Source organism: Scyliorhinus torazame, chromosome 6, assembly GCF_047496885.1.
Source record: "Scyliorhinus torazame isolate Kashiwa2021f chromosome 6, sScyTor2.1, whole genome shotgun sequence".
NCBI classification, from domain to species: Eukaryota; Metazoa; Chordata; class Chondrichthyes; order Carcharhiniformes; family Scyliorhinidae; genus Scyliorhinus; species Scyliorhinus torazame.
In genome coordinates, this window is record NC_092712.1 from 62,674,034 (window position 1) to 62,695,590 (window position 21,557).

Genomic DNA, 21,557 nt, shown 5'->3' on the forward strand with positions numbered 1-21,557 from the left:
GCAACTGGAAGAAGGCATCAGAGAAATCGATTGAAAGAAAGATTTCACAACGTATTTTCCCCCTAAAGTGCTTGTCGTGCCATTTGCCGGGCCAACTGTTTGCATTTCCGACTCTATGTTATTGGAGTTTTACTCCTCGTCGACTTTCAGCAGAAGTGTAAGGAATGGAGGATTCAGTCAGGCAATTCATTATTGATGGGGCTATGGGCCTCCACGTTACTATGAACATCTCTTGGGTCTTGTCGCAATGCGGCAGGGGGGTCGGGAGAAGGTTGTAGAGGGGGGGGGGGGGGGGGGGAGGGGGGGGGGGGTGATGGCATGAAGCTGTCTTCTGACTAAACGGGGAGATTCTGAGGTTAGCTCTTCTTGTCCTTTCACTGAGGTTCACATTAAACATGACAAGCCAACGCCTGTGTCCGCAGCCGGCAGGAACTGATCTTGCTCCGGCGGTTTCTTCACCCCACGTGCCCAGGTCAGCTTTCCGCAATGCTTTAAACAGCTGCTGCTTGGCGGCCTGGTAGGGCTCGGCTGCCAGTTTGGCTTCGCAGTACATGGATGGCGCTCCCTGAAGGTTCGAGCCTCGTGTACTCAGCTGTGGAGGAGAGCAAAACAAAACGAGTGAGCCGACGCAGGCAGGAGGCTCAGACAGCTGTGCAATTTCCACATTTAATTTTCACAAGCGGTTCTCCCGGCTCGCACACCTTGTGTGCTTGTTTACTTCCCGTAAAGATTTGAAAGAAAACATTAAAATAATGATGTGAGACTGGTCACGGCTGCTGCTGGAGCAGTGAAATGTTATAGTGACAGGTGGATACAGAGACTAAAATAAAACTCCATCTGTCCTCTAATTGAACTGATTTTAAAAGAAGCACGGCATGCCTAAAACACTTCCAAAAATGCTCCTCGTCACTTCAATTCTTAGCACTAGATTGGTCTGGTTTTGTTGACGCTATGTAATTACTTCACCTACTCATCTACCCCTGCGGTAGGGGTGGTGGTCACTGGTATAAGCTGACTTTAGTTGCAGGCATTGCCAGAGTTTGGCCATGTTGGGCTTGGGTGTCCAAGAATGGGCTGCGGAACAACTGAGCTGGGAAAGACTAGTCGTTGAACCCTTCACGATCCCTGGCATGGCTACTCCCTGTCTAGCACCCAGTCCTGGGCCAGACCTCCATCTCTGAAATGCCTACTTCCCGAGTCGCTTGATGCAATTGGTGTGGCACCTTTGCGCCTGGCAACAGCCGGGAATGAGGGGTGGGCAGAGTAACCAGCATGCCTCCAACTGGGGCATTGTTCTCAAGTGGACAGTATTCCACACCACCACTGGAGGGCAGCCTTTTCTTTTCCTCGGAACCCTTTCATGCCCAGGCTATTTGGTAGGAGCAATTTTACAGATGGCGATCGACTTTAACCTGACTCATCTGGCAGAAGCTGAATGGGTGGGTAGCTAAAATCTATTTTTAATTGTGCTTTGCAAACATATTTATAATAATCTTTGTGTAGACAGTGAACCTGGAATCCCAGAATTATTTCACTTTTCTCCTTTCATGAAAATGATATCAAAGAATAAAGAAAAATTACAGCACAGGAACAGGCCTTTTGGCCCTCCAAGCCTGCGCCGATCATGTTGCCCGTATGACCTAAAAACCCCTACCGTTCCGGGGACCATATCGCTCTATTCCCATCCTATTCATGTGTTTGTCAAGACACCCCTTAAAAGTCACAATTGCATCTGCTTCCACTACCTCCCCCGACAGCGTGTTCCAGGCTCCCACCACCCCCTGTGTAACACAAATTGCCTCGTAAATCTCCTTTAAACCTTGCCCCTCCCACCTTAAACCTATGTCCCCTAATAATTGGTATCACAAGTCTCTGCTGCCCTGATCTCAGTGACAATTTAACAGAATGGAATTGCTCATGTTCATTGTACCTGGAGAAGCAGATTGGGCCTCTATTCATAGGGGTTTTGAAAAATGACAGGGGCTCTCATCGAAATATCTGAGACTCTGAGGGGGCTTGACAGGATGTTTACCCTCATGAGGAAATTGAGAACGAGGGAATGTGGTATTATCAGGTACTGCAGTACCCGAGAGGCTGTAGGCCATTGGGTAAACCTAGGAGTTTACCATTGGCTGTTTGGTATGTAGGTCCGCCCTGATAGGCGGGGTATAAGAACCGGTGCCGTCCCAGCAGCCCTCATTCTGTACCGAAGCTGCTGGGGAACAGATCTAGTCTATTAAAGCCTTCAGTTATGTTACAACCTCGTCTTTGAGTTTAATCGATCGTGCATCAATTTAATAGACTACTCTTAAGCTGAAAGGATGGATCTTCGAATCAAGCCAGAGTGCCTACAACTCAGCCCCCACGCGGAGAACTTGGTGGCGATATTTAAGCACTGGCTGGCGTGCTTTAAAGGCTACCTCGAGACGGCCAGAGGCACCCCCTCAGGAGAACAGAAACTGCATCTCCTGCACTCAAAGGTAAGCCCTGGGATCTACACCCTCATCGAGGCGGCGGAGGATTTCGATGCTGCGATCGAACTGTTAAAAGGACATTATATCCGCCCTGTAAATCAGGTCTACGCACGTCACCTGCTTGCAACTAGACGGCAAAGCCCCGGGGAATCGTTGGAGCAGTTCTACCGTGCGCTACTGGTGCTGGGCAGAAACTATGGCTGCCCGCAAGTTTCGGGGAGCGAGCAGACGGAGCTCCTGATCCGGGATGCCCTCGTAGCAGGTATGAGCTCCTCAAGAGATCCGCCAAAGACTCTTAGAAAAAGACACCCTGGGACTTAGAGAGGCACGGGCCCTGGCAGGGTCCATGGATGTTGCGTCCAGAAACGCGCAGTCCTATGCGCTCGACCACGCGGCGGCCCCCTGGGCTGCGTGGCATCCCGCAGCGGCAGCCCCACAGACCACTCCGTGTCCCTGCAGGCCTGCGCTGTAAGACGGCCCGTGAACTCCGTGGGGCCCCGCTGTTTCTTCTGCAGCCAGGCAAAGCATCCACGCCAGCGCTGCCCAGCCCGCACCTCCACCTGCAAAGGGTGCGGCAAGAATGGCCATTTTGTGGGGGTCTGCCAGGCTCGAGCCGTGGCCGCGGTCTCCAGCGACTCCGGACCGCCGCGGCAATCTTCTCTTCGGGCCCCAGGCGGCCAGCACTCACCGCCACCACCCTATCCTAGGGCCACGTGCGACCCACGGGCGCAGCCATCTTGCCCCTCGGACACCATGCTGGACAGAGCGGCACCGCCATATTGTCCATCCCCGCCGCCATTTTGTCCAACCCCGACCACCATGTGCGACCAATGGGAGATGCCATCTTGGATGGTGCCCCAGGACCCCAGCACGGCCGACTACATGCTGCCCGATCAAAACCCGCAACTACTTCATCTGGCCTCGGTGACTCTGGACCAAATCGACCTCGGACACTCGCAACAGCAACGACGACGGTCTTCATCAACGGCCACGAGACATCGTGCCTGATCGACTCTGGGAGCACGGAAAGCTATATGCACCACGACCCGGAAAGGCGCTGTTCTCTTGTTACTCACCCTGTAAACCAAAGAATCTTCCTGGCCTCCCGGTCACACTCGGTGGAGATAAAGGGGTTCTGCCTAGCAAACCTCACTATCCAAGGCAGGAAATTCAACAAGTTCCGCCTTTATGTCCTGCCGCACCTCTGCGCGGCTACACTCCTGGGGTTGGACTTCCAATGTAACTTGGAAAGCCTGACCTTCAAATTCGGCGGCCCTACACCCCCCCTTACTGTCTGCGGCCTCGCGATCCTTAAGGTCGACCCGCCTTCCCTGTTTGCGAACCTCACCCCGAATTGCAAACCCGTCGCCACCAGGAGCAGATGGTACAGTGCCCAGGACCTTCATTAGGTCCGAGGTCCAAAGGCTACTGAAGGAAGGGGGTCATTGAAGCTAGCAACAGTCCCTGGAGAGCGCAAGTAGTGGTGGTAAAGACCGGGGAGAAACATAGGATGGTCACTGACTACAGTCAGAGCATCAACAGGTTTACGCAGTCGGATGCGTACCCTCACCCCCGCATATCGGACCTGGTAAACAGGATCGCACAATATAAGATCTTCTCCACGGTGGATCTAAAGTCTGCCTACCATCAACTACCCCTCCGTACTAGTGACCGCAAATACACTGCCTTCGAAGCAGATGGGCGGCTCTATCATTTTTTAAGGGTTCCCTTTGGTGTCACTAACGGGATCTCGGTCTTCCAACGCGAGATGAACCGAATGGTTGACCGGTACGGCTTACGCGCAACGTTCCCGTATCTTGATAACGTCACCATCTGCGGCCATGACCAGCAGGACCACGACACCGACCTCCGAAAATTCCTCCAGACCGCAAAGATCCTTAACCTCATGTACAATGAGGATAAATGCGTATTTAGCACCGACCATCTAGCCATTCTCGGCTACGTAGTGCGAAATGGAGTATAGGCCCCGACCCTGAACGCATGCGCCCCCTTACGGAGTTCCCCCTCCCTCACTGCCCCAAGGCCCTGAAGCGCTGCCTCGGGTTTTTCAGTTATTACGCCCAGTGGGTCCCTAACTATGCAGACAAAGCCCAACCCCTAATCCAGTCCACAACCTTCCCCCTGTCGACGGAGGCCCGCCAGGCCTTCAGCCGCATCAAAGCAGACATTGCAAAGGCCACGATGCGCGCCATCGACGAGTCCCTCCCCTTCCAGGTCGAGAGCGATGCGTCCGACGTAGCTCTGGCCGCCACCCTCAACCAAGCGGGCAGACCCGAGGCCTTCTTCTCCCGTACCCTCCATGCTTCCGAAATTCGCCATTCCTCGGTCGAAAAAGAGGCACAAGCCATAGTAGAAGCTGTGCGACACTGGCGGCATTACCTGGCCTACAGGAGATTCACTCTCCTCACTGACCAACGGTTGCTTGCTTTCATGTTCGATAATGCACAGTGGGGCAAGATAAAAAAAGACAAGATCTTGCGGTGGAGGATCGAACTCTCCACCTACAACTACGAGATCTTGTACCGTCCTGGGAAGCTAAACGAGCCTCCTGATGCCCTGTCCCGCGGCACATGTGCCACTGCACAAGTGGACCGCCTCCGAGCCCTCCACGAGGACCTCTGCCACCCGGGGGTCACTCGTTTTTTCCACTTCATTAAGACCTGCAACCTGCCTTACTCCATCGAGGAGGTCAGGACAGTCACCAGGGACTGCCAAATCTGCGCAGAGTGCAAACCGCACTTCTACCGGCCAGAGAGGGCGCACCTGATAAAGGCTTCCCGTCCCTTTGAACGCCTCAGCATGGACCTCAAAGGCCCTCTCCCCTCCACCGACCACAACACGTATTTCCTGAACGTGATTGACGAGTACTCCCTGTTCCCATTCGCCAATTTATGCCCAGACATGACCGCAACCACCGTCATCAAGGCCCTCCAGGGTATCTTTACACTGTTCGGTTCCCCGCGTACATCCACAGTGATAGGGGGTCCTCCTTTATGAGCGACGAACTGCGTCAATTCCTGCTCAGCAGGGGCATTGCCTCAAGCAGGACGACCAGTTACAACCCCCGGGGAAACGGGCAGGTAGAGAGGGAGAACGGAACGGTCTGGAAGACCGTTCTACTGGCCCTATGATCCAGGAATCTCCCAGTCTCCCGCTGGCAAGATGTCCTCCCGGAGGTCCTCCATGCCATCCGGTCACTGCTCTGTACAACTACCAACCAGACACCTCATGAACGTCTCCTTGTCTTCCCCAGGAAGTCCTCCTCCGGGACTTCGCTCCCAACCTGGCTAGCAACACCCGGACCCATCCTGTTCCGGAAACACGTGCGGATGCACAAGTCGGACCCGTTGGTAGAGAGGGTCCACCTGCTGCACGCTAACCTCCAATACGCCTACGTTGCATTCCCTGACGGCCGGCAAGATACAGTCTCCCTTCGGGACCTGGCACCTGCCGGAACCACACGCGCACCCGAACCATTACCCCCACCTCCCCCTCTCCACAGCACCTCACAGGGGGGTCAGTCCTCCCGCCGCTCCTGCCTAGGCCCTCCCACCCACCGACGCCCCCTACAGGCGCCACCCTCTCGTGTCAACCGTTTGCCCCACCAGCGCCGTCTAGGGGTGACAAAGCTGCCATGGAGGCTGAGACCACGCTCCCGGAGTCGCAGACGCCCGGACCCCCACCAGAATCACCACCGAGGCTCTGACGATCCAGGAGGACTACCAGACCACCCGACCGACTGAAAGCTTCACTGTAACTGTAACTGTAAATGAACACTGACTGTATATATCTTCCACGTTTGTAAATATTCTCGACAACCCTGTAAGGAGGTATCACGGTACCTCCATCTCTTATCATACCATGTTAAATGCAATTGTAACCACTGGCCACCACCCCCGCCGGACTCTTTTTTTAACAGGGGGTGAATGTGGTATTATCAGGTATTGCAGTACCCGAGAGGCTGTAGACCATTGGGTAAACCTAGGAGTTTACCATTGGCTGTTTGGTATGTAGCTCCACCCTGATAGGCGGGGTATAAGAACCGGTGCCGTCCCAGCAGCCCTCATTCTGTACCGAAGCTGCTGGGGAACAGATCTAGTTTATTAAAGCCTTCAGTTATGTTACAACCTCGTCTTTGAGTTTAATTGATCGTGCATCAGGGAGCACATTTCAGAAGAAGGGATCTCCCATTTAACACCAAGTTGTGGAGGAATTTCTTCTCTCGGGGGCCATTATTAATCTTTGGAATTCTCTTCCCCAGCAAGTCATTGATTATATTCAAAGTTGAGTTATCCGGCATTCTGATTGACAAAGGAATCAAGGGTGATTGGGGGGGGGGGGGGGGGGCAGGCAGGAAAACGGAGTGAAGGCTGCAATCAGATCTGATTATTGAACAGTGGTGTCAGCTCAAGGGGCCGAATGGCTTTCTTCAGCTGCTTTTTCTGATGTACTTGCGTAACCACAATCAACTTGACTCTTCCCTGAGCTCCAGGACCTTTTTTTATTGCTTTGAATATGAGCATACATATGTATATTTGTTTTTTAATCATTCATGGGATATGTACCTCGCTGGCTAGGCCAGCATTTACTGCCCATCCCTAATTGCCACATAGAAGGTGGTGGTGAGACACCTTCTTGAACTGCTGCAGTCCATGTGGTGTAGGTACACCCACTGTGCTGCTAGGGAGGGAGGGCCAGGATTTTGAGCCAGCGACAGTGAAGGAACGATGATATCTTTCCAAGTCACGGTGATGAGTGGCTTGGAGGGGAACCTGCAGATGCGTCGTCTGTCCTTATCCTTCTAGATGGTAGTGGTCATGGGTTTGGAAGGTGCTGTGTAAGGAACCTTGGTTGGAACCTGCAGTGCATCTTGTAGATGGTACACACGGCTGCCGCTGTTCATTGGTGGTGGAGGGAGTGAATGTTTGTGACTGGGATGCCAATCAAGTGGGCTGCTTTATCCTCGATGGTGTCAAGTTTTTTGAGTGTTGTTGGAGCTGCAACGGAGAATATTCGATCAGAATTCTGATTGTGTCTTGTAGATGTTGGAAACGCTTTGGGGATTCAGGAGGTGAGTTACTCACCGCAGGATTCCCCGTCTCTGACCTGCTCTTGAAGCCACAGTATTTATATCAAATTCAGTTTCTGGTCAATGGTAACCCCACAGGATGTTGGCAGTGGGGGATTCAGTGGTGGTAATGTCACGAGGCGATGTCACGAGGCGATGTCACGAGGCGATGTTAGATTCTCTCTTATTGGAGATGGTAATTGCCTGGCACGTGTGTGGCGTGAATGCTACTCGCCATTTGCCAGCCCAAGTCTGGATATTGTTCAGGTCTTGCTGCATTTGGATATTAACTGCGTCAGTATCTGAGGGGTTGCGAATGCTGCTGAACATTTTGCAATCACAGGGAACATCCCCATCTCCGATCATATAATTGAAGGAAGGTAATTGTTGAAGCAGTTGAAGAAGGTTGGGCCTAGGACACTACACTGAGGAACCTCCTGCAATGAGGTCCTGGAACGGAAAGGATTGACCTTCATGAAATGAAATGAAAAATGAAATGAAAATCGCTTGTCACAAGTAGGCTTCAAATGAAGTTACTGCGAAAAGCCCCTAGTCGCCACATTCCAGCGCCTGTTCGGGGAGGCTGGTACGGGAATTGAACCGTGCTACTGGCCTGCCTTGGTCTGCTTTAAAAGCCAGCGATTTAGCCCTGTGCTAAACCAGCCCTTTCATCAACCACAACCATCTTCCTTTGTGCCAATAATGACTCCAACCAGAGAGTTCCGCCCCTGATTCCCATTGATTCCAGTTTTGCTAAGGTTCCTTGATTCCACATTCGGGGCTGAATTCCCCGGCGTCGGGATTCTCCATTTTGCCGGCAGCCTGGGGGTTTCCCGATAGCGTGGGGTTGCCCCACAATGGGAAACCGCATTGACCAGCCGGCGAAACGGAAATTTCTGAACCAGACATCTAGTGTGGCGGGATGAAGCCAGGAGGGTTAAGCACATTGAGGTCACTGAGGGCAGTGGGGGTGTGGGGGTATGTAGTGGGTGCAGGGGGGTGAGGGTGTGTGTGTGTGGGGGGGGGGGGGGGGCTGGCATCATCGGGAGAGTGGGGTAATTGTATAACATAGTAAACACCCTTGAGCACAACCAGTATGGCCCCTCTGTCATTTTCTTCCGCAATGCGGCGACCTCCAAACCCTTGGCTCATCTCTCTAAGCATCTCCCCCTCTCCCTTGGTGCAGGTGATGGATGTGAGCGAGTACTCAGCAGACAGGCAGGGGTCAGACAATGGCAGAGATTGAGGAGCACTGGCGCTCAGATCTCAGCGGACTATCATCACCCCCTTACCCTCGACAGTGACCCACTGACTTCATTTCATTTCATGAAGGTCAATCATTTCCGTTCCAGGACCTCATTGCAGGAGGTTCCTCAGCGGACGATCTCAGCGGACTATCATCACCCCCCCTGCCCTCGATAGTGACCCACTGATGGTGCCAACACAGTCCCAGCATCCTGGAGTGATGTGACACATACCTGAGCATGATGGGAAGTGGGGGTGGGCGGTGGGTAAGGTATCAATGTCCTATGTGAAGCAGGCGAGTATGGGGGCCCAACTGGGACCCTTGCCGCTGCCGCCTGTCCTGCAGCCTCCGACTGGTCCTCTGGTTCCTCCCTGGGCTCATCCTCCAGCCCCTGCTGGTCTGGCAACACTTCATCATCCTCGTCCTCCTCCTCGGAGGTGGCACATGTTCCTCATCACAAACTCCATCTCGTCGCTCTGCTGCTGCGCCGGGTTGTGGAGGGCAATTCCACTACCCATGGACCACAAAGTGGGTGACACTCCGGGGAATGTACTGCAGGGGAATCACCAGAGCGGTCGAGACATCGGACGTGCATCTTGAGGAGTCCGATGCACCGCTCAAACACAGCCCAGGTGGCCGCATGGGCCTCGTTGTACAGGGTCTCCACTTTGGTTTCCGGCCTCCCTACTGCCATCATTGGCTAGGTCCTCGGCGGTACCCATTATCCCCCAAGAGCCAGCCGCTCATCCTGAGGTGGTCCTCGAAGAGCCCGGGGATCACTGACCGCCCAAGGATGTAGCTGGCATGGACACACCCTGGGAAGCGTACACACAGGTTCACGATCTTCATATGTTGGTTACACATGAGCTGTATGTTGAGGGAGTGGATCCCCTATCTGTTAATGTTGGGCACTCCCTGATGGCCCGGTGAGCGCAGGGCGACAAGCGTGCCATCCACTACCCCCTGGACCTGGGGCATCCTGGCGATGATAGAGAAACCTGCTGCCCGGGTATCCTGTTGGACTTGATCCATGTCAAAGCTGATTTAATTTTCTGCCCGGGCAAACAGGGCGACCGTGACCTGCCGGATGGATCTGTGGGCTAGGGCCTGCGAGATGCCATACCGATCCCCGCTCGAGCCCTTGAAGGATCCGGAAGCGTAAATGTTTTGGGCTGCGGAAGGATATGAATGGATGAAAGCTGCAGATTGTTTTTACAAGTTGTCAATCACAGATCACTACTGGAAAGTTATCAATGGCTTGCAGCTAATGGATCTGGGAGAGTCCCCTTATTACTGAAGTCCCGGGGGGGGTGGGGGGGGGGGGGGCAGGTCCGGTCACGGTTTTGGGGGGCACCCAGGCAATCTGGGTGTAGGGGCTCCTGTGCGATGGGGTGGTGGGTGGGTGTCGATGCTGATTTGCTGGGGGGGGGGGGAGGACTGATTTGCTTTGCGGGGGAAGAGGGTGGCCAACCGTGGGACCTCGCTATTGGGCTGCCTGCTCAAGATGGCGGTCCGAAAGCGGAATTCCCTGGGAATCCCTCATATTCCAGGCATGCATAAATTTGCATGACATGGAACACTGAATTGCACCCTGCTTTCATGGGGATCGGAAAACTGGTGTAATTGAGCTCCGGCGGGAGAACATAGGATGCGATCCAATGGCCTTGCTGCACCTGAAAGGCAGCTCGCGGCGGCGCACCGTGGCCACCGAAAGCTGGGAGTCCCCCTCGCTGTGCTTTGCGAGATCCAACACGATCTAGCGACTGGGGAAAGGGTCAGTGGAGATGTGCGGGGAAGTTTTTTTACAGAGGGTGGTGGTGGCCTGGAATGCACTGCCAAGTGAGGTGGTTGAGGCAGATACGTTCGCGACCGTTAAGACTTATCTGGATAGGCACATGAACAGACGGGGTATAGAAGGTTACAGATGGTTGGTCGAGATAGGACACGTGATCGGCGCAGGCTGGGAAGGCCGAAGGACCTGTTCCTGTGCTGTGCTGTTCTTTGACGTTGCGATGTGAATTCCAGCCACAAGAGCGGGACCACTTTTTGGCAAATCTGTACATTAGAGCGAGGCAGTAAGCCTCATTCTAATCCACAGATTGCCGAGGTACCTGAGGCTTTGGGATTCTACCTTTTTGCCTCAGAGACCTCGGGCGAGTGCCATTCAGCACTGGGCCCCATTTGACGGAACGGCACTTGTGGGGGTCTCCAAGGGGATCGGAGGCCCCCAGCTGCATGCCCTTTTAAATCTCTGGCTACAATGGGACGAAACGGAGCTACGTGCATCACATTGAATAGCCAGGTGTTTCTCGGCACTGTGAGCACCAAGAAACACGCGGCTAAACGCGCTCGCTCGAGAACTTTGTTCCCTTTTGGGAGAATTCCATCCATGGCTCCCAAATGGAGAATCCCGCCCCTTTATTTTAAATCGTGCTTCCTATTTCCAGTCTTCCAAAAGGGGAAACATCTTTACATGCAGCATCCATATGTGTCATTTTACATCCATAATGTGAAGTGTCGACTGTAAGTCAGTGGTTGCACTTTCCCCTCTGGCTAAGAATGTTGTCCTTTTGAGTCCCACTTCAAACTGGCGCACCAAAACCTGGGCCGGTACCGGCTTCAATATTGCTCTAAGGGCATGCCACACTTCTTCAGGTGGGATATTATACCTGCCCTCTCAGGCAGGTAGAATCACAGAATCACTACAGTGCAGAAGGAGGCCATTCGGCCCATCGGGTCTGCACCAATCTATGTAAATAATCCCATGGTAAAGACAAGCCGTAGATTTATATCTGATGCCCACGTTGATATTTATCCCTCAACCAAGACATGAAACAACAGCTTATCTGCAATTATCACATCGTTGCTCATGGGAGTGGGGTGTATGCAAATTATCTCCTGCCTTTCCTGCTTTAGTAGTGACTAAGTTTTAAAAGTACTTCATTAGCTGTAAAGCCCTTTGGCATGTCCCAAGGTTGTGTGAAGTGCTATATATGGTAGTCGTTCGTGCTTTTCTTCACAGACACTGAATTAGCATTGATAAATGACTCAGAGTTTGACTCGGTTGTGTGCGTGTGCGAGTGAGTGTGCGTGCAGTGAAGACTATCAGCACCACATTAGAGATTAGTGGTTTGGTGGGGAGAAGGCGTCTGGTGAAGATGTGGCCACTGCTCTTGACCTCCCGCATCAGGCCATTGAACCTCTTGTGACATTGCAGCCAGGACCTGGGAAACTACTTCCCAAGGTCGTGCTTCGGAGCCTGCTGCAGCACTGTGTAGCTGAATGTATGGTGTTACACTCAGTACTTTTATGTGAACGTTTTATTGAATTTTCATCGTAGGAACATCCATATGAACAGACAAATTAGGAGCAGGAATAGACCACTCAGCCCAGGACTTGCTCCGTCACAGAATGAGATCATGGCTGATCTGATCGTAACTTCAACCCCACATTCTTGCCAACCCCCAATAACCTTTCACCCCCTTATTAATCAAGAAAATATTCAAAGACTCTGCTTCCACTGCCTTTTGCGAAAGAGAGTTCCAGAGAGTCACGATGCTCTGACAGAAAAAATTCTCCTAATCTCTGTCTGAAATAAGCACCCCCTTATTTTTAAACAGTGACCTCTACTTCTAGATTCTTCAACAAGAGGAAATATTCTCTACACATCGACCCTGTTGATATCCTTCAGGATCTTAAAGGTTTTGATCAAGTTGCCCCTTATCCTCCTAAACTCTAGTGCTTATGAACTAACCTCTTCAACCTTTCCTCATAAGACAACATGCCCATTTCTGGAATTAGTCAAGTAAACCTTCCCTGAACTGCTTCTAATGCATTTACACCTTTCCTTAAATAAGGAGACCAGCTGTACACAATAATCCAGATGTGATCAAACCAACGCCCTGTACAACTGAAGTATAACCTCCCTACTTTTGTATTCAATTCTCCTCACAGTAAATGAGTTCCTAATTACTTGCTGTACCTGTGTACCAGCCTTTTGCGATTCATGCACTCGGACACCCAGATCCCTCTGAATCTGCAATCTCTCACCATTTTGGTAATAAGCCTATTTTTTCTTCTTCCTTCTGTTTTGGGAGAGGCGTATTCAGAACCCCAAAATGTATCATGGAGTTCAACCAACCTCCCTTTAATGCTATTTGTTGCTTTTCAGAGCACGGCTTGTTCCCTCGGGGTGGGATTACTATTATTGACACGTGGGTTTTTAAACACAAAACAATGTTTATTCCATGAACTCAACTTAACCTCTTAAATAAACATTGGGTCTCTTAACACCCCTTACTTCAAAGATAACCCCAAAAATATTACAACACTAAATAATCCTTCAGTTATTCCTTTCAAAATCAATGAGACTTAACACCTTTAAACAGAAACACATCAGGTTAAAGGCTTTACTATTATGAGTTTAAATCACCCAAATGATCCAGAGATAGTCTTTCATGGCAGAGATCACAGCAGACCCAGCTCACTGCAAACACAGACACTCCCAAGCTCTTTTCAAACTCAAAACTCAAAAAACTGAAACTTCAAAATGGCTGAACTGAGCTCAGCTCCACCCACTCTCTGACATCACTGTTTTCTTAAAGGTACATTGCTTAAACATCCATTTCTTAAAGGTACTCTCACATGACACCTCCCCCCAAGAAAAAAAAACCCATCAACTTCAAGATGGTTTCATTTTTCACTTTTGCACCATCCACGAAGAAATGTACACAGTAAATATACCTTTTCATTTAAAAAGAAAACACACACGCAAACAGGTATAATAGTATAGTCCATTTTTCTTTGTTCTTCTTCCTCCAACCGAAATCCCTCTCGATTGACAGTCTCTTTGAACAAAGTCTCTGCACGATCCATCCATTCCTCTTCCTCCTCGGCATTTCTCTTTAGAATCAGATACGTTAGTTCAATCTGACCACAGAGTCCCTTGCAATTCTCCAATACAGGAGCATTGGTGATCACAGCTTTCAGGCAGTCAAATGCCTGTTGAAAGTCCGCTGTCCATTGAATTTTTTTATGTTTCTTCAGCAATTCCATCAGTGGAGTAATCACACCACAAAACATTTGCACAACTGCTCGATCAAATCCACTCATGCTAACAAATCGCATTATTTTCCTGAGGGTATCGGAAACTCCGCAAGGAAAGTGATTTGGGCCTCTCCAAATTCACTTTCGGCTAGGTTCATCACCAAACCCACCTCCTGAAGTCGATAGAAGAACTCCATACGATGTTTGAAATGGCTGAACTGAGCTCAGCTCCACCCACTCTCTGACATCACTGTTTCCTTAAAGGTACATTGCTTAAACATCCATTTCTTAAAGGTACTCTCACATGACACTGCCAACATGGACAATTTCACATTTGCTGACATTATACTCCATTTGCTAGAGTTTTGCCCACTCACTTAACCTATCTACGTCCCTTTGTAGCCTCCGTATGCCCTCTTCACTATTAACTTTCTTACCTATCTTTGTGTCATTATTTAGCCACGACACCTTCAATTCCTTCATCTAAGCCATTTATAGAAATTGTAAAAAAGCTGAGGTCCTTGTATTGGTCCCTGTGGCACATCACTTGCCACACCCTGCCAACTAGATAAATACCCATTTATGCCAATTCTCTATTTCCTGTTAGCTTGCCAATCTTCAGTCCATGCCAATATGTTACCCCCCTACCCATGAGCTTTCATTTTACACAGTAATATTCGAACTGAGATTCTCCAATGCGAGTGCCCCCCCCCCCCCCCCCCCCCCCGCCGTTACCACTGCTGGGAGGACGGAGAATTTGGCGCTCAGCCAAATCTCCCATTCACTGCAGCGGGACTGGAGAATCCCTTTGCCGTGATCGGATGGAGAATCCTATTGTTGGAGGGCATTTTGTGATACTGGACTATGATATAAATTATAAGTGGCCCTGTAACTACATTTGTGCTCCTATATTACTTTTGAAAATGGGGTGACTGTATTCACCTAATGCCTGTATGATACTGTAACCTATGACCTGTGACCTGGAAGTGGTGATACGAGCTGCTTCTAGGTACTGTACTGTAATCCCGGTAGGGCTCCGCCCTCACCGGGGCCATATATAAACCGGCCGCCTGTGGGCAGCATTCATCTGTACTACCGACTCTGGCTAGGCAAGTTCTTGACTAATAAAGCCTAATGTTCACTCGCTCTCTCGGTGAATTGAAGGTATATCAGAATAGTTCTGATGAAACAAAAGGTACTCATTGGCTTAGATGCTTGTTTAGAAGAGGCAATTTGTAGAAATAGATAGTGTATACACAATGCTGTTAATATCAGAAAAGACACAAAATGACTGTTAGCTATTTTGTGATATAAAATGGCTGAACAAGCCACATTCCCTGTAAACTGTCTCATGAAACCCAACCGTGGGTATGTATAGGGGGTGTCCCAACAGCCGCTGATAACAGCTTCACAGAACAAGACATGCAATGTATCCTTGATAAAGCTCAAGGTCTACAGCTGTAGACAGGACACATTATTCTGTTAGTTTTGAATGACTTCTGTATGAAGTTAGGGGCGGGTAAGACAACACCCACTTTGACCATATATGTGATAAGTGGGATGCTAGGAAAATTGATTGACTGCATGTAAAAAGTGTGACGCCAATATAGTTGATTGATTGTATGTAAATGAGAATACAATTCCGCCCCTTGAATCTGTATATTAACCCGTGTGAGCTTTAGCTCAAGTGAGAGAAGGTGCTGTTAAAGGCTGCGGAGTCTGAGACCTTCTCTCCCAGAATTCTGACATAATAAACTGCTTTTTAAAAAACTTAAACTCAGGCCTTTGTGTGAATATTTTCACCTCTAACACTATCGTTGATGTGACACTTTATCAAATGTCTTCTGGAAATCTAAGTACAGTACATCCCCCGGTTCCCCTCCATCCACAGCACACCTGACTCCTTCAAATAACTCCAATAAATTAGTTGAACATGATTCCTTTTCACAAAAACATGTCAACTCGGTCTGATTGCCTTGGATTTTTCTAGGTATCCTGCTATAACATCCTTAATAATGGCTTCGAACATTTTCCCTATGACAGATGATAGGCCAACTGGCCTGTAGTTTCCCACTTTCTGTCTCCCTCCCTTTTTGAATAAAGGAGTTACATTTGCTATCTTCCAATTTCCAATCTTCCCCGAATCTAGGGAAGTTTGGAAAATTAAAACCAATGCATCAACTCTTTCATTAGCCACTATTTTCACTCCTTAGAATTAAATTCACCTGGACCAGGGGATTTGCCAGCTCGCAGACCCAACAATTTGCTCAATACCACTTCCTTGGTGATTGTAATTTTCCTGAGTGCGTCCCTCCTAATTTTCGTTTATTTTTATATTGAAGTTTTATTGATTTTCCACTATTAAACATCTTGCCCCTTTTAAAGTCATAAATGCAATATTCTGATTAAGAATTGTAGAGCTAAAAATTGATTTGCTCCTGTTTTGAGTACAGGGCTGTGATTAAAGATTAGCCTATGTCCAATCCCTTTGAGTTAGGCAGCAGGCAAACTTTGTGCTGTCTCCATATTTGATGGATTCTCGAATTCAGCCATTCACAGCACACCCTGCTGGCTGGCTGAATGCTCAGCAGGGTGCATGTCCAGCACGTATTTCACCTAGCAGTCTCAAAGGCAGTCTGACCCCCTTAAAGGGAGCTGCACTCTTTACACAACGCTACTGTTGACTGCCTGTAGTGAAAATGGCTGTAATGAAGTGACCACATGGAGCAATAGAGGACTCCAAGGTTCTTGGATGTGGCACAGTAGGCCTCCAATGGTTTGGCAGGAAGAGAGAGGCCATGTTCTCCTGACAGGTCCTCAAAGGGAATGAGAGTCGTTGACCAGTGAGGTCAATTTCCTGAGTTCCAACCCCAAGTACCTGGCTGCAGCACTGCAGATGGCCAATGACCTCAAGAGAGTGGCCAAGATCTGTGGGTACATCTTCAAATGTGTCTCCTACCCACCACACCTATTATGGTCATGCTGCTCAATGCGACACACCCTCATCACTCGCCCATCAGCACACCCTAGCAGTCAGGACGCAGGCTCAACTCTCTCTACCTCACTTTCACACACCCACCAATGATATCTGCTTCTCGCAACCTCCACTCACCTCTAGCTTTTCAGCTACGGCAGGCACATTGCAGCACAGTTAGTGACACACTTTCTTGCAGGACATGGCAGATTGTAACAGGGTGCAAAGCAGAACTGGAGGGGGACAGGTGCATCTGCATCATCCAGTGTCACTGGAGGACACAGTGTTCAGCATCCTGCGGTCAACTGTGAGATAGTCTGCTGTATCTGGCATTGTTGAGACTGCTCAAGGTGACGGTACGTTCGTACATTGTGGCCCTTTTCAAATCCTACTTCACCCCGATCCTGCTATCTGGCATACAAAGGCAAGCTGCAGATGGTGTGACCACAGACCTCTTTCTATCGACCCCGTCCCCCTACTCTCACCTCCAACCCACCCTTTCTACATGTCTCTTATCGGAGTTCCATAAACTGGCATCTGACCAGCCGCTGAAGCCCCATGGGGCAGGGTAAGAACTACACCTGAACTGAAGAAGTTGCCCATTGCTTGACAAGGCAATCACAGCCATGGATTGTTGGCAAGGTGCATACCTTAGATGGTAGTCTAGAGTTGGGATCTGAATGTCGTGAATCACCGGGTACGAGTAGGCTGCAGCCAGGCCTGGTAGTGGTGGTGGTGGTGGTGGTGGGGGGTGGGGGGGTGGGGGTGGGGGGGGGGGGGGGGGAGATAAGAAACTTTATTTGTCAGCTTGCTGGAGGGCAAGTTTGCCAGGGAGTCCTCCTACAGTGGCCTCAGCTGAAGATTTTGATGGAGCTTCATTCAGAAGAACAACAGTGGAGTGTGCACACCAAGATGCTTGGTGCCTTGGCAGACCTCTCAGGCAGCATGTTTTCACTGTCAAGGGGCATGGAGGTGGGTGCCCAGTTCTAACATGGCAAAGGGCTTCATGCAAAGCTTGGAGCTCACCCTTCCTAGCCTGGAGGTGATGGTCAGCACCACGGCAACAATTCCAGATCCACCAGTCATGCAACATTTCAAAGCTGCTCTGGAAGCTCAGACTGAAGTAATAAGATCCGAGTTATGCTACGCTATTGTTCCTCTTTCACTGACCAACGTGCCTGGTGGAGCTCTGTATCTCTGAGCACCGGTCACTGGCCGACCTGACGTGCTGCCAGCTGGGAGCCAAGATTGAACGCAGTCCCCAAATGAACTGAGGGAACAGGGTGATGCACGATCAATTGCACAGAGACGAGAGTTGAATACAACGAGGCTTTATTATTCTAAGATGTGTGGCCTCCTACAGCAGCTGGCGAAATGGCTGCTGGAAAGGAGCACACATATTTATGCTCTGCCTACTGGGCGGAGCCAGCAGGCAGGGGCTACCCCCGTTCCTGTAGTACAGGGCCTTACCACACATCTTCTAATATGTACAACAGTGGTGATTACCACACAGGGTTAAAGGGCAATTGAATCAGAATACACCGGCACACCAGCCCCTATTTTAAACACATATATCCAGGCCTTCCTTTCACATAGCCAATTTCCTGTGGAGTTGCAAACTATAAGTAAGTAAAGAGGCGCACAATTGTTTACATTTTTCCAATTAAGGGGCAATTTAGCGTGGTCAATCCACCTACCCTGCACATCTTCGGGTTGTGGGGGTGAGATCCTCATGGACACGGGGAGAATGTGCAAACTCCACATGGACAGTGACCTGGGGGGGGGGGGTGAAATCGAACCCGGATCCTTGGCGCCGTGAGGCAGCAGTGCTAACCACTACATCACCGTGCCACCTGAGAGGCGTGCACTCTTAACTCCAGCTGATCTTTATGCTGCAGTTTCTTTGTTTCTTATCTTCCTCTCCTGCCTCTCCTCTGATGCTTCTCTCTCCTTAACTCTTCGTTTTGCTTCTCCTCCTGTTTCGCAATGTTTTTTTCCATCTCTGCTTTCAGGTCTCAACTGATGTTGTGCAGTAAATGCCAGTGAATCTCCAATCCATCATGCCCCTTACCTCCTGAACTGTCAGTTCCTCTACCACCCATTGCTATGGTCGCTCAATTCACTCTCAACCCTCTGCCTCTTCCCACTTTGTTTGTCCCAGAGGTACTTGATGAAAGCCAAAAAGCCCTTGACAATGTCTCAGTGAATTGCTGTGGAATATTGAAAGGAGGAAAATTAACTCTCAATTACCTTCTTCCAACCAGTGTGTGTTGAATCCAAACCTAGCCTCTGTGCTCACTGTGCCACCATTATCTCAAGATTCATGGGCAGCAAACTTTCAGCTGGAACATAGAACATACAGAGCAGAAGGAGGCCATTCGGCCCATCGTGTCTGCACCGACCCACTTAAGCCCACACTTCCACCCTATCCCCGCAATCCAATAACCCCTCCTAACCTTTTTTGGTCACTAAGGGCAATTTCTCATGGCCAATCCACCTAACCTGCACGTCTTTGGACTGTGGTAGGAAACCGGAGCACCCGGAGGAAACCCACGCAGATACGGGGAGAACGTGCAGACTCCACACAGACAGTGACCCAGCGGGGAATCGAACCTGGGACCCTGGCGCTGTGAAGCCACAGGGCTAATCACTTGTGCTACCGTGCTGCCCACGGTATTCCCTGGTGTGGGAATACAGATTTAGTTGAAGCCTGAACAGTTTTTTTTATTGTGTTGAAAGCTTAATGTCACATTGCCATTCAATATACAGTGACAGAGCAATATTTAAAAAGCTACAATCCTTTAATTTCCCTCCAATAAATATGAGAAGCTTGCTTTGGGGAAACAGCTTGACGTAGAGGGGAATCTTTCAAAATGCCAGCTCAATAATTCATGAATAAAAAATACTGCCCTCGCAACTAATTCCACTGGGATGCAAAAGCAATGTCAGGGCTTAAGAGTGTTATGGGCCAGGGTTTAGAGAACCCCAAAGTGTATCATGGAGGTCACCTGACCCACAACTTTTAATAGATTGTGGTATGGGGAGCACACGGCCCACTCTACAGGTGTGGTACAGCAGAAATGGAAAAGTATTTTTTAAAGCAAAACAATGTTTATTCTATGAACTCAAGTTAAAACATACAGTGAACATCTTAGCAACCATTAATTCAAATACAACCCCCAGAAAATACAACACTAAGTAATCCTTTAAGCTTTCCTTTTAACATCCATAAGACTTAAAACACCTTTTACCAGAAGCACATCAGGTTACAGTCACTACTGTTATTAGTTTTAAATCACCAGGATCGATTTACAGTCTTTAGATTACAGAGAGAGATTCATACACCTTCTGGCTGTGACTGCAGCTATCCAGCTCTGAAAACGAAACTAAAACACACCCTGCAGCCTGCTCAAAAATGAAAGTAAAAAGCTGACAGACAGCCCAACTCCACCCACACTGACATCACTGCAGTAGTAAACACCCATTTCTTAAAGGTACTCTCACTGCAGATATTTATATACACCCATTTATAAACATCCATTTCTTAAAGGTACTCTCACATGACAAGAGAATATTAGATTTTTTTAGAAATCTGCGAATTTAGCATGCAATATAAACTAAACAGTAAAATGATTTATGTTCCAACAACAAGAGACTGAATAATAGTTAAATAGCTTATGCAATAAACATTACCGTTGAAATGATAACAAATCGTTATTAATAGAGCATTAGGAAAGCGTTTAACTAAGGAAGACATGAAAATAAATTGAGAAGGATTTAAATTGTGCTGAAGAGCTTCAGGCTCCGAGTTTTGAGGCTTCCTGATATGAAGGAGACTTTGTACGGAGAATATTGATTCCATCACATTGAGTTTCCTGGATGTGTGTCACTTATGAGCTGCCAGAAATAATTTTCACCATAGCTGATGATGCAGAAGAAATTCTTAGCAGAAGGAAACCTCAACCGTGGCATTTATTAAAATACTGATGCATCCTTCAGGGATGTACATTTGTATCTTTTAATGTGTAAATCCAATAACCCATGGACATTTCATGTGAGTAGTCTATAATGCTTGAGAGTTCTATGTATGGCTCAGTTGTATCAACAAGCTTTGTGTGTGTCACTGTTTATAACGTTTATTTTTTCATGGGACATGTGCATGGCCAGCATTTGTTGCTACAAGAGTAGGTCAGAGGTAGGAATCCTGACTCCCCAAAACCTGCCCATCATCTTCAAGGCACAAATCAGGAGCGTAATGGAATACTCCCTGATAGACATCAATTCAGACAAGACGCTGAGAAGCAGTGAACCGATACTTTAATAAGCTAAATATGTGCCAACCTGTAGCTCCTCCCGCACTGCAGGGCTGACCCAGGTCAACAGGCTTTATACCTCCACAGCTGGGCGGAGCCACAGGCAGAGCCAACAGCAGCACCAATAATAACATTCCAACAGTACAACAGCAACAACCAATAACAGAACAGCAATATAAGTATATATAACAGTGGAGATAACAATACTAATAGAACAGTAGAACATATATACAACAGCCTTATGTAGCCATACATGGCTCACCACACTCCCCACTTGCCTGGAAGAGTGCAGCTCCAACAACACTCAAGAAGCTCGACACCTTCCAGGACAAAGCAGCCTGCTTGATTGCTACCCCTTCCTCAAACATTCAAACCCTCCACCACTGATGCACAGTAGCAGCCATGTGTACCATCT

General features: G+C 49.2%; 1 protein-coding gene across 1 annotated transcript in view; it reads right to left on the reverse strand.

Moving 5' to 3' along the window:
* Positions 1-318: 318 nt before the first annotated feature.
* Positions 319-21,557, reverse strand: part of adarb2 (adenosine deaminase RNA specific B2 (inactive)) — a 1,014,773-nt gene continuing 993,534 nt past the window's right edge. The window contains 2 exon segments of the mRNA XM_072508292.1: positions 319-462; positions 464-592. Coding sequence (XP_072364393.1) covers positions 385-462; positions 464-592 — 207 coding nt within the window. The 3' untranslated portion in view covers positions 319-384.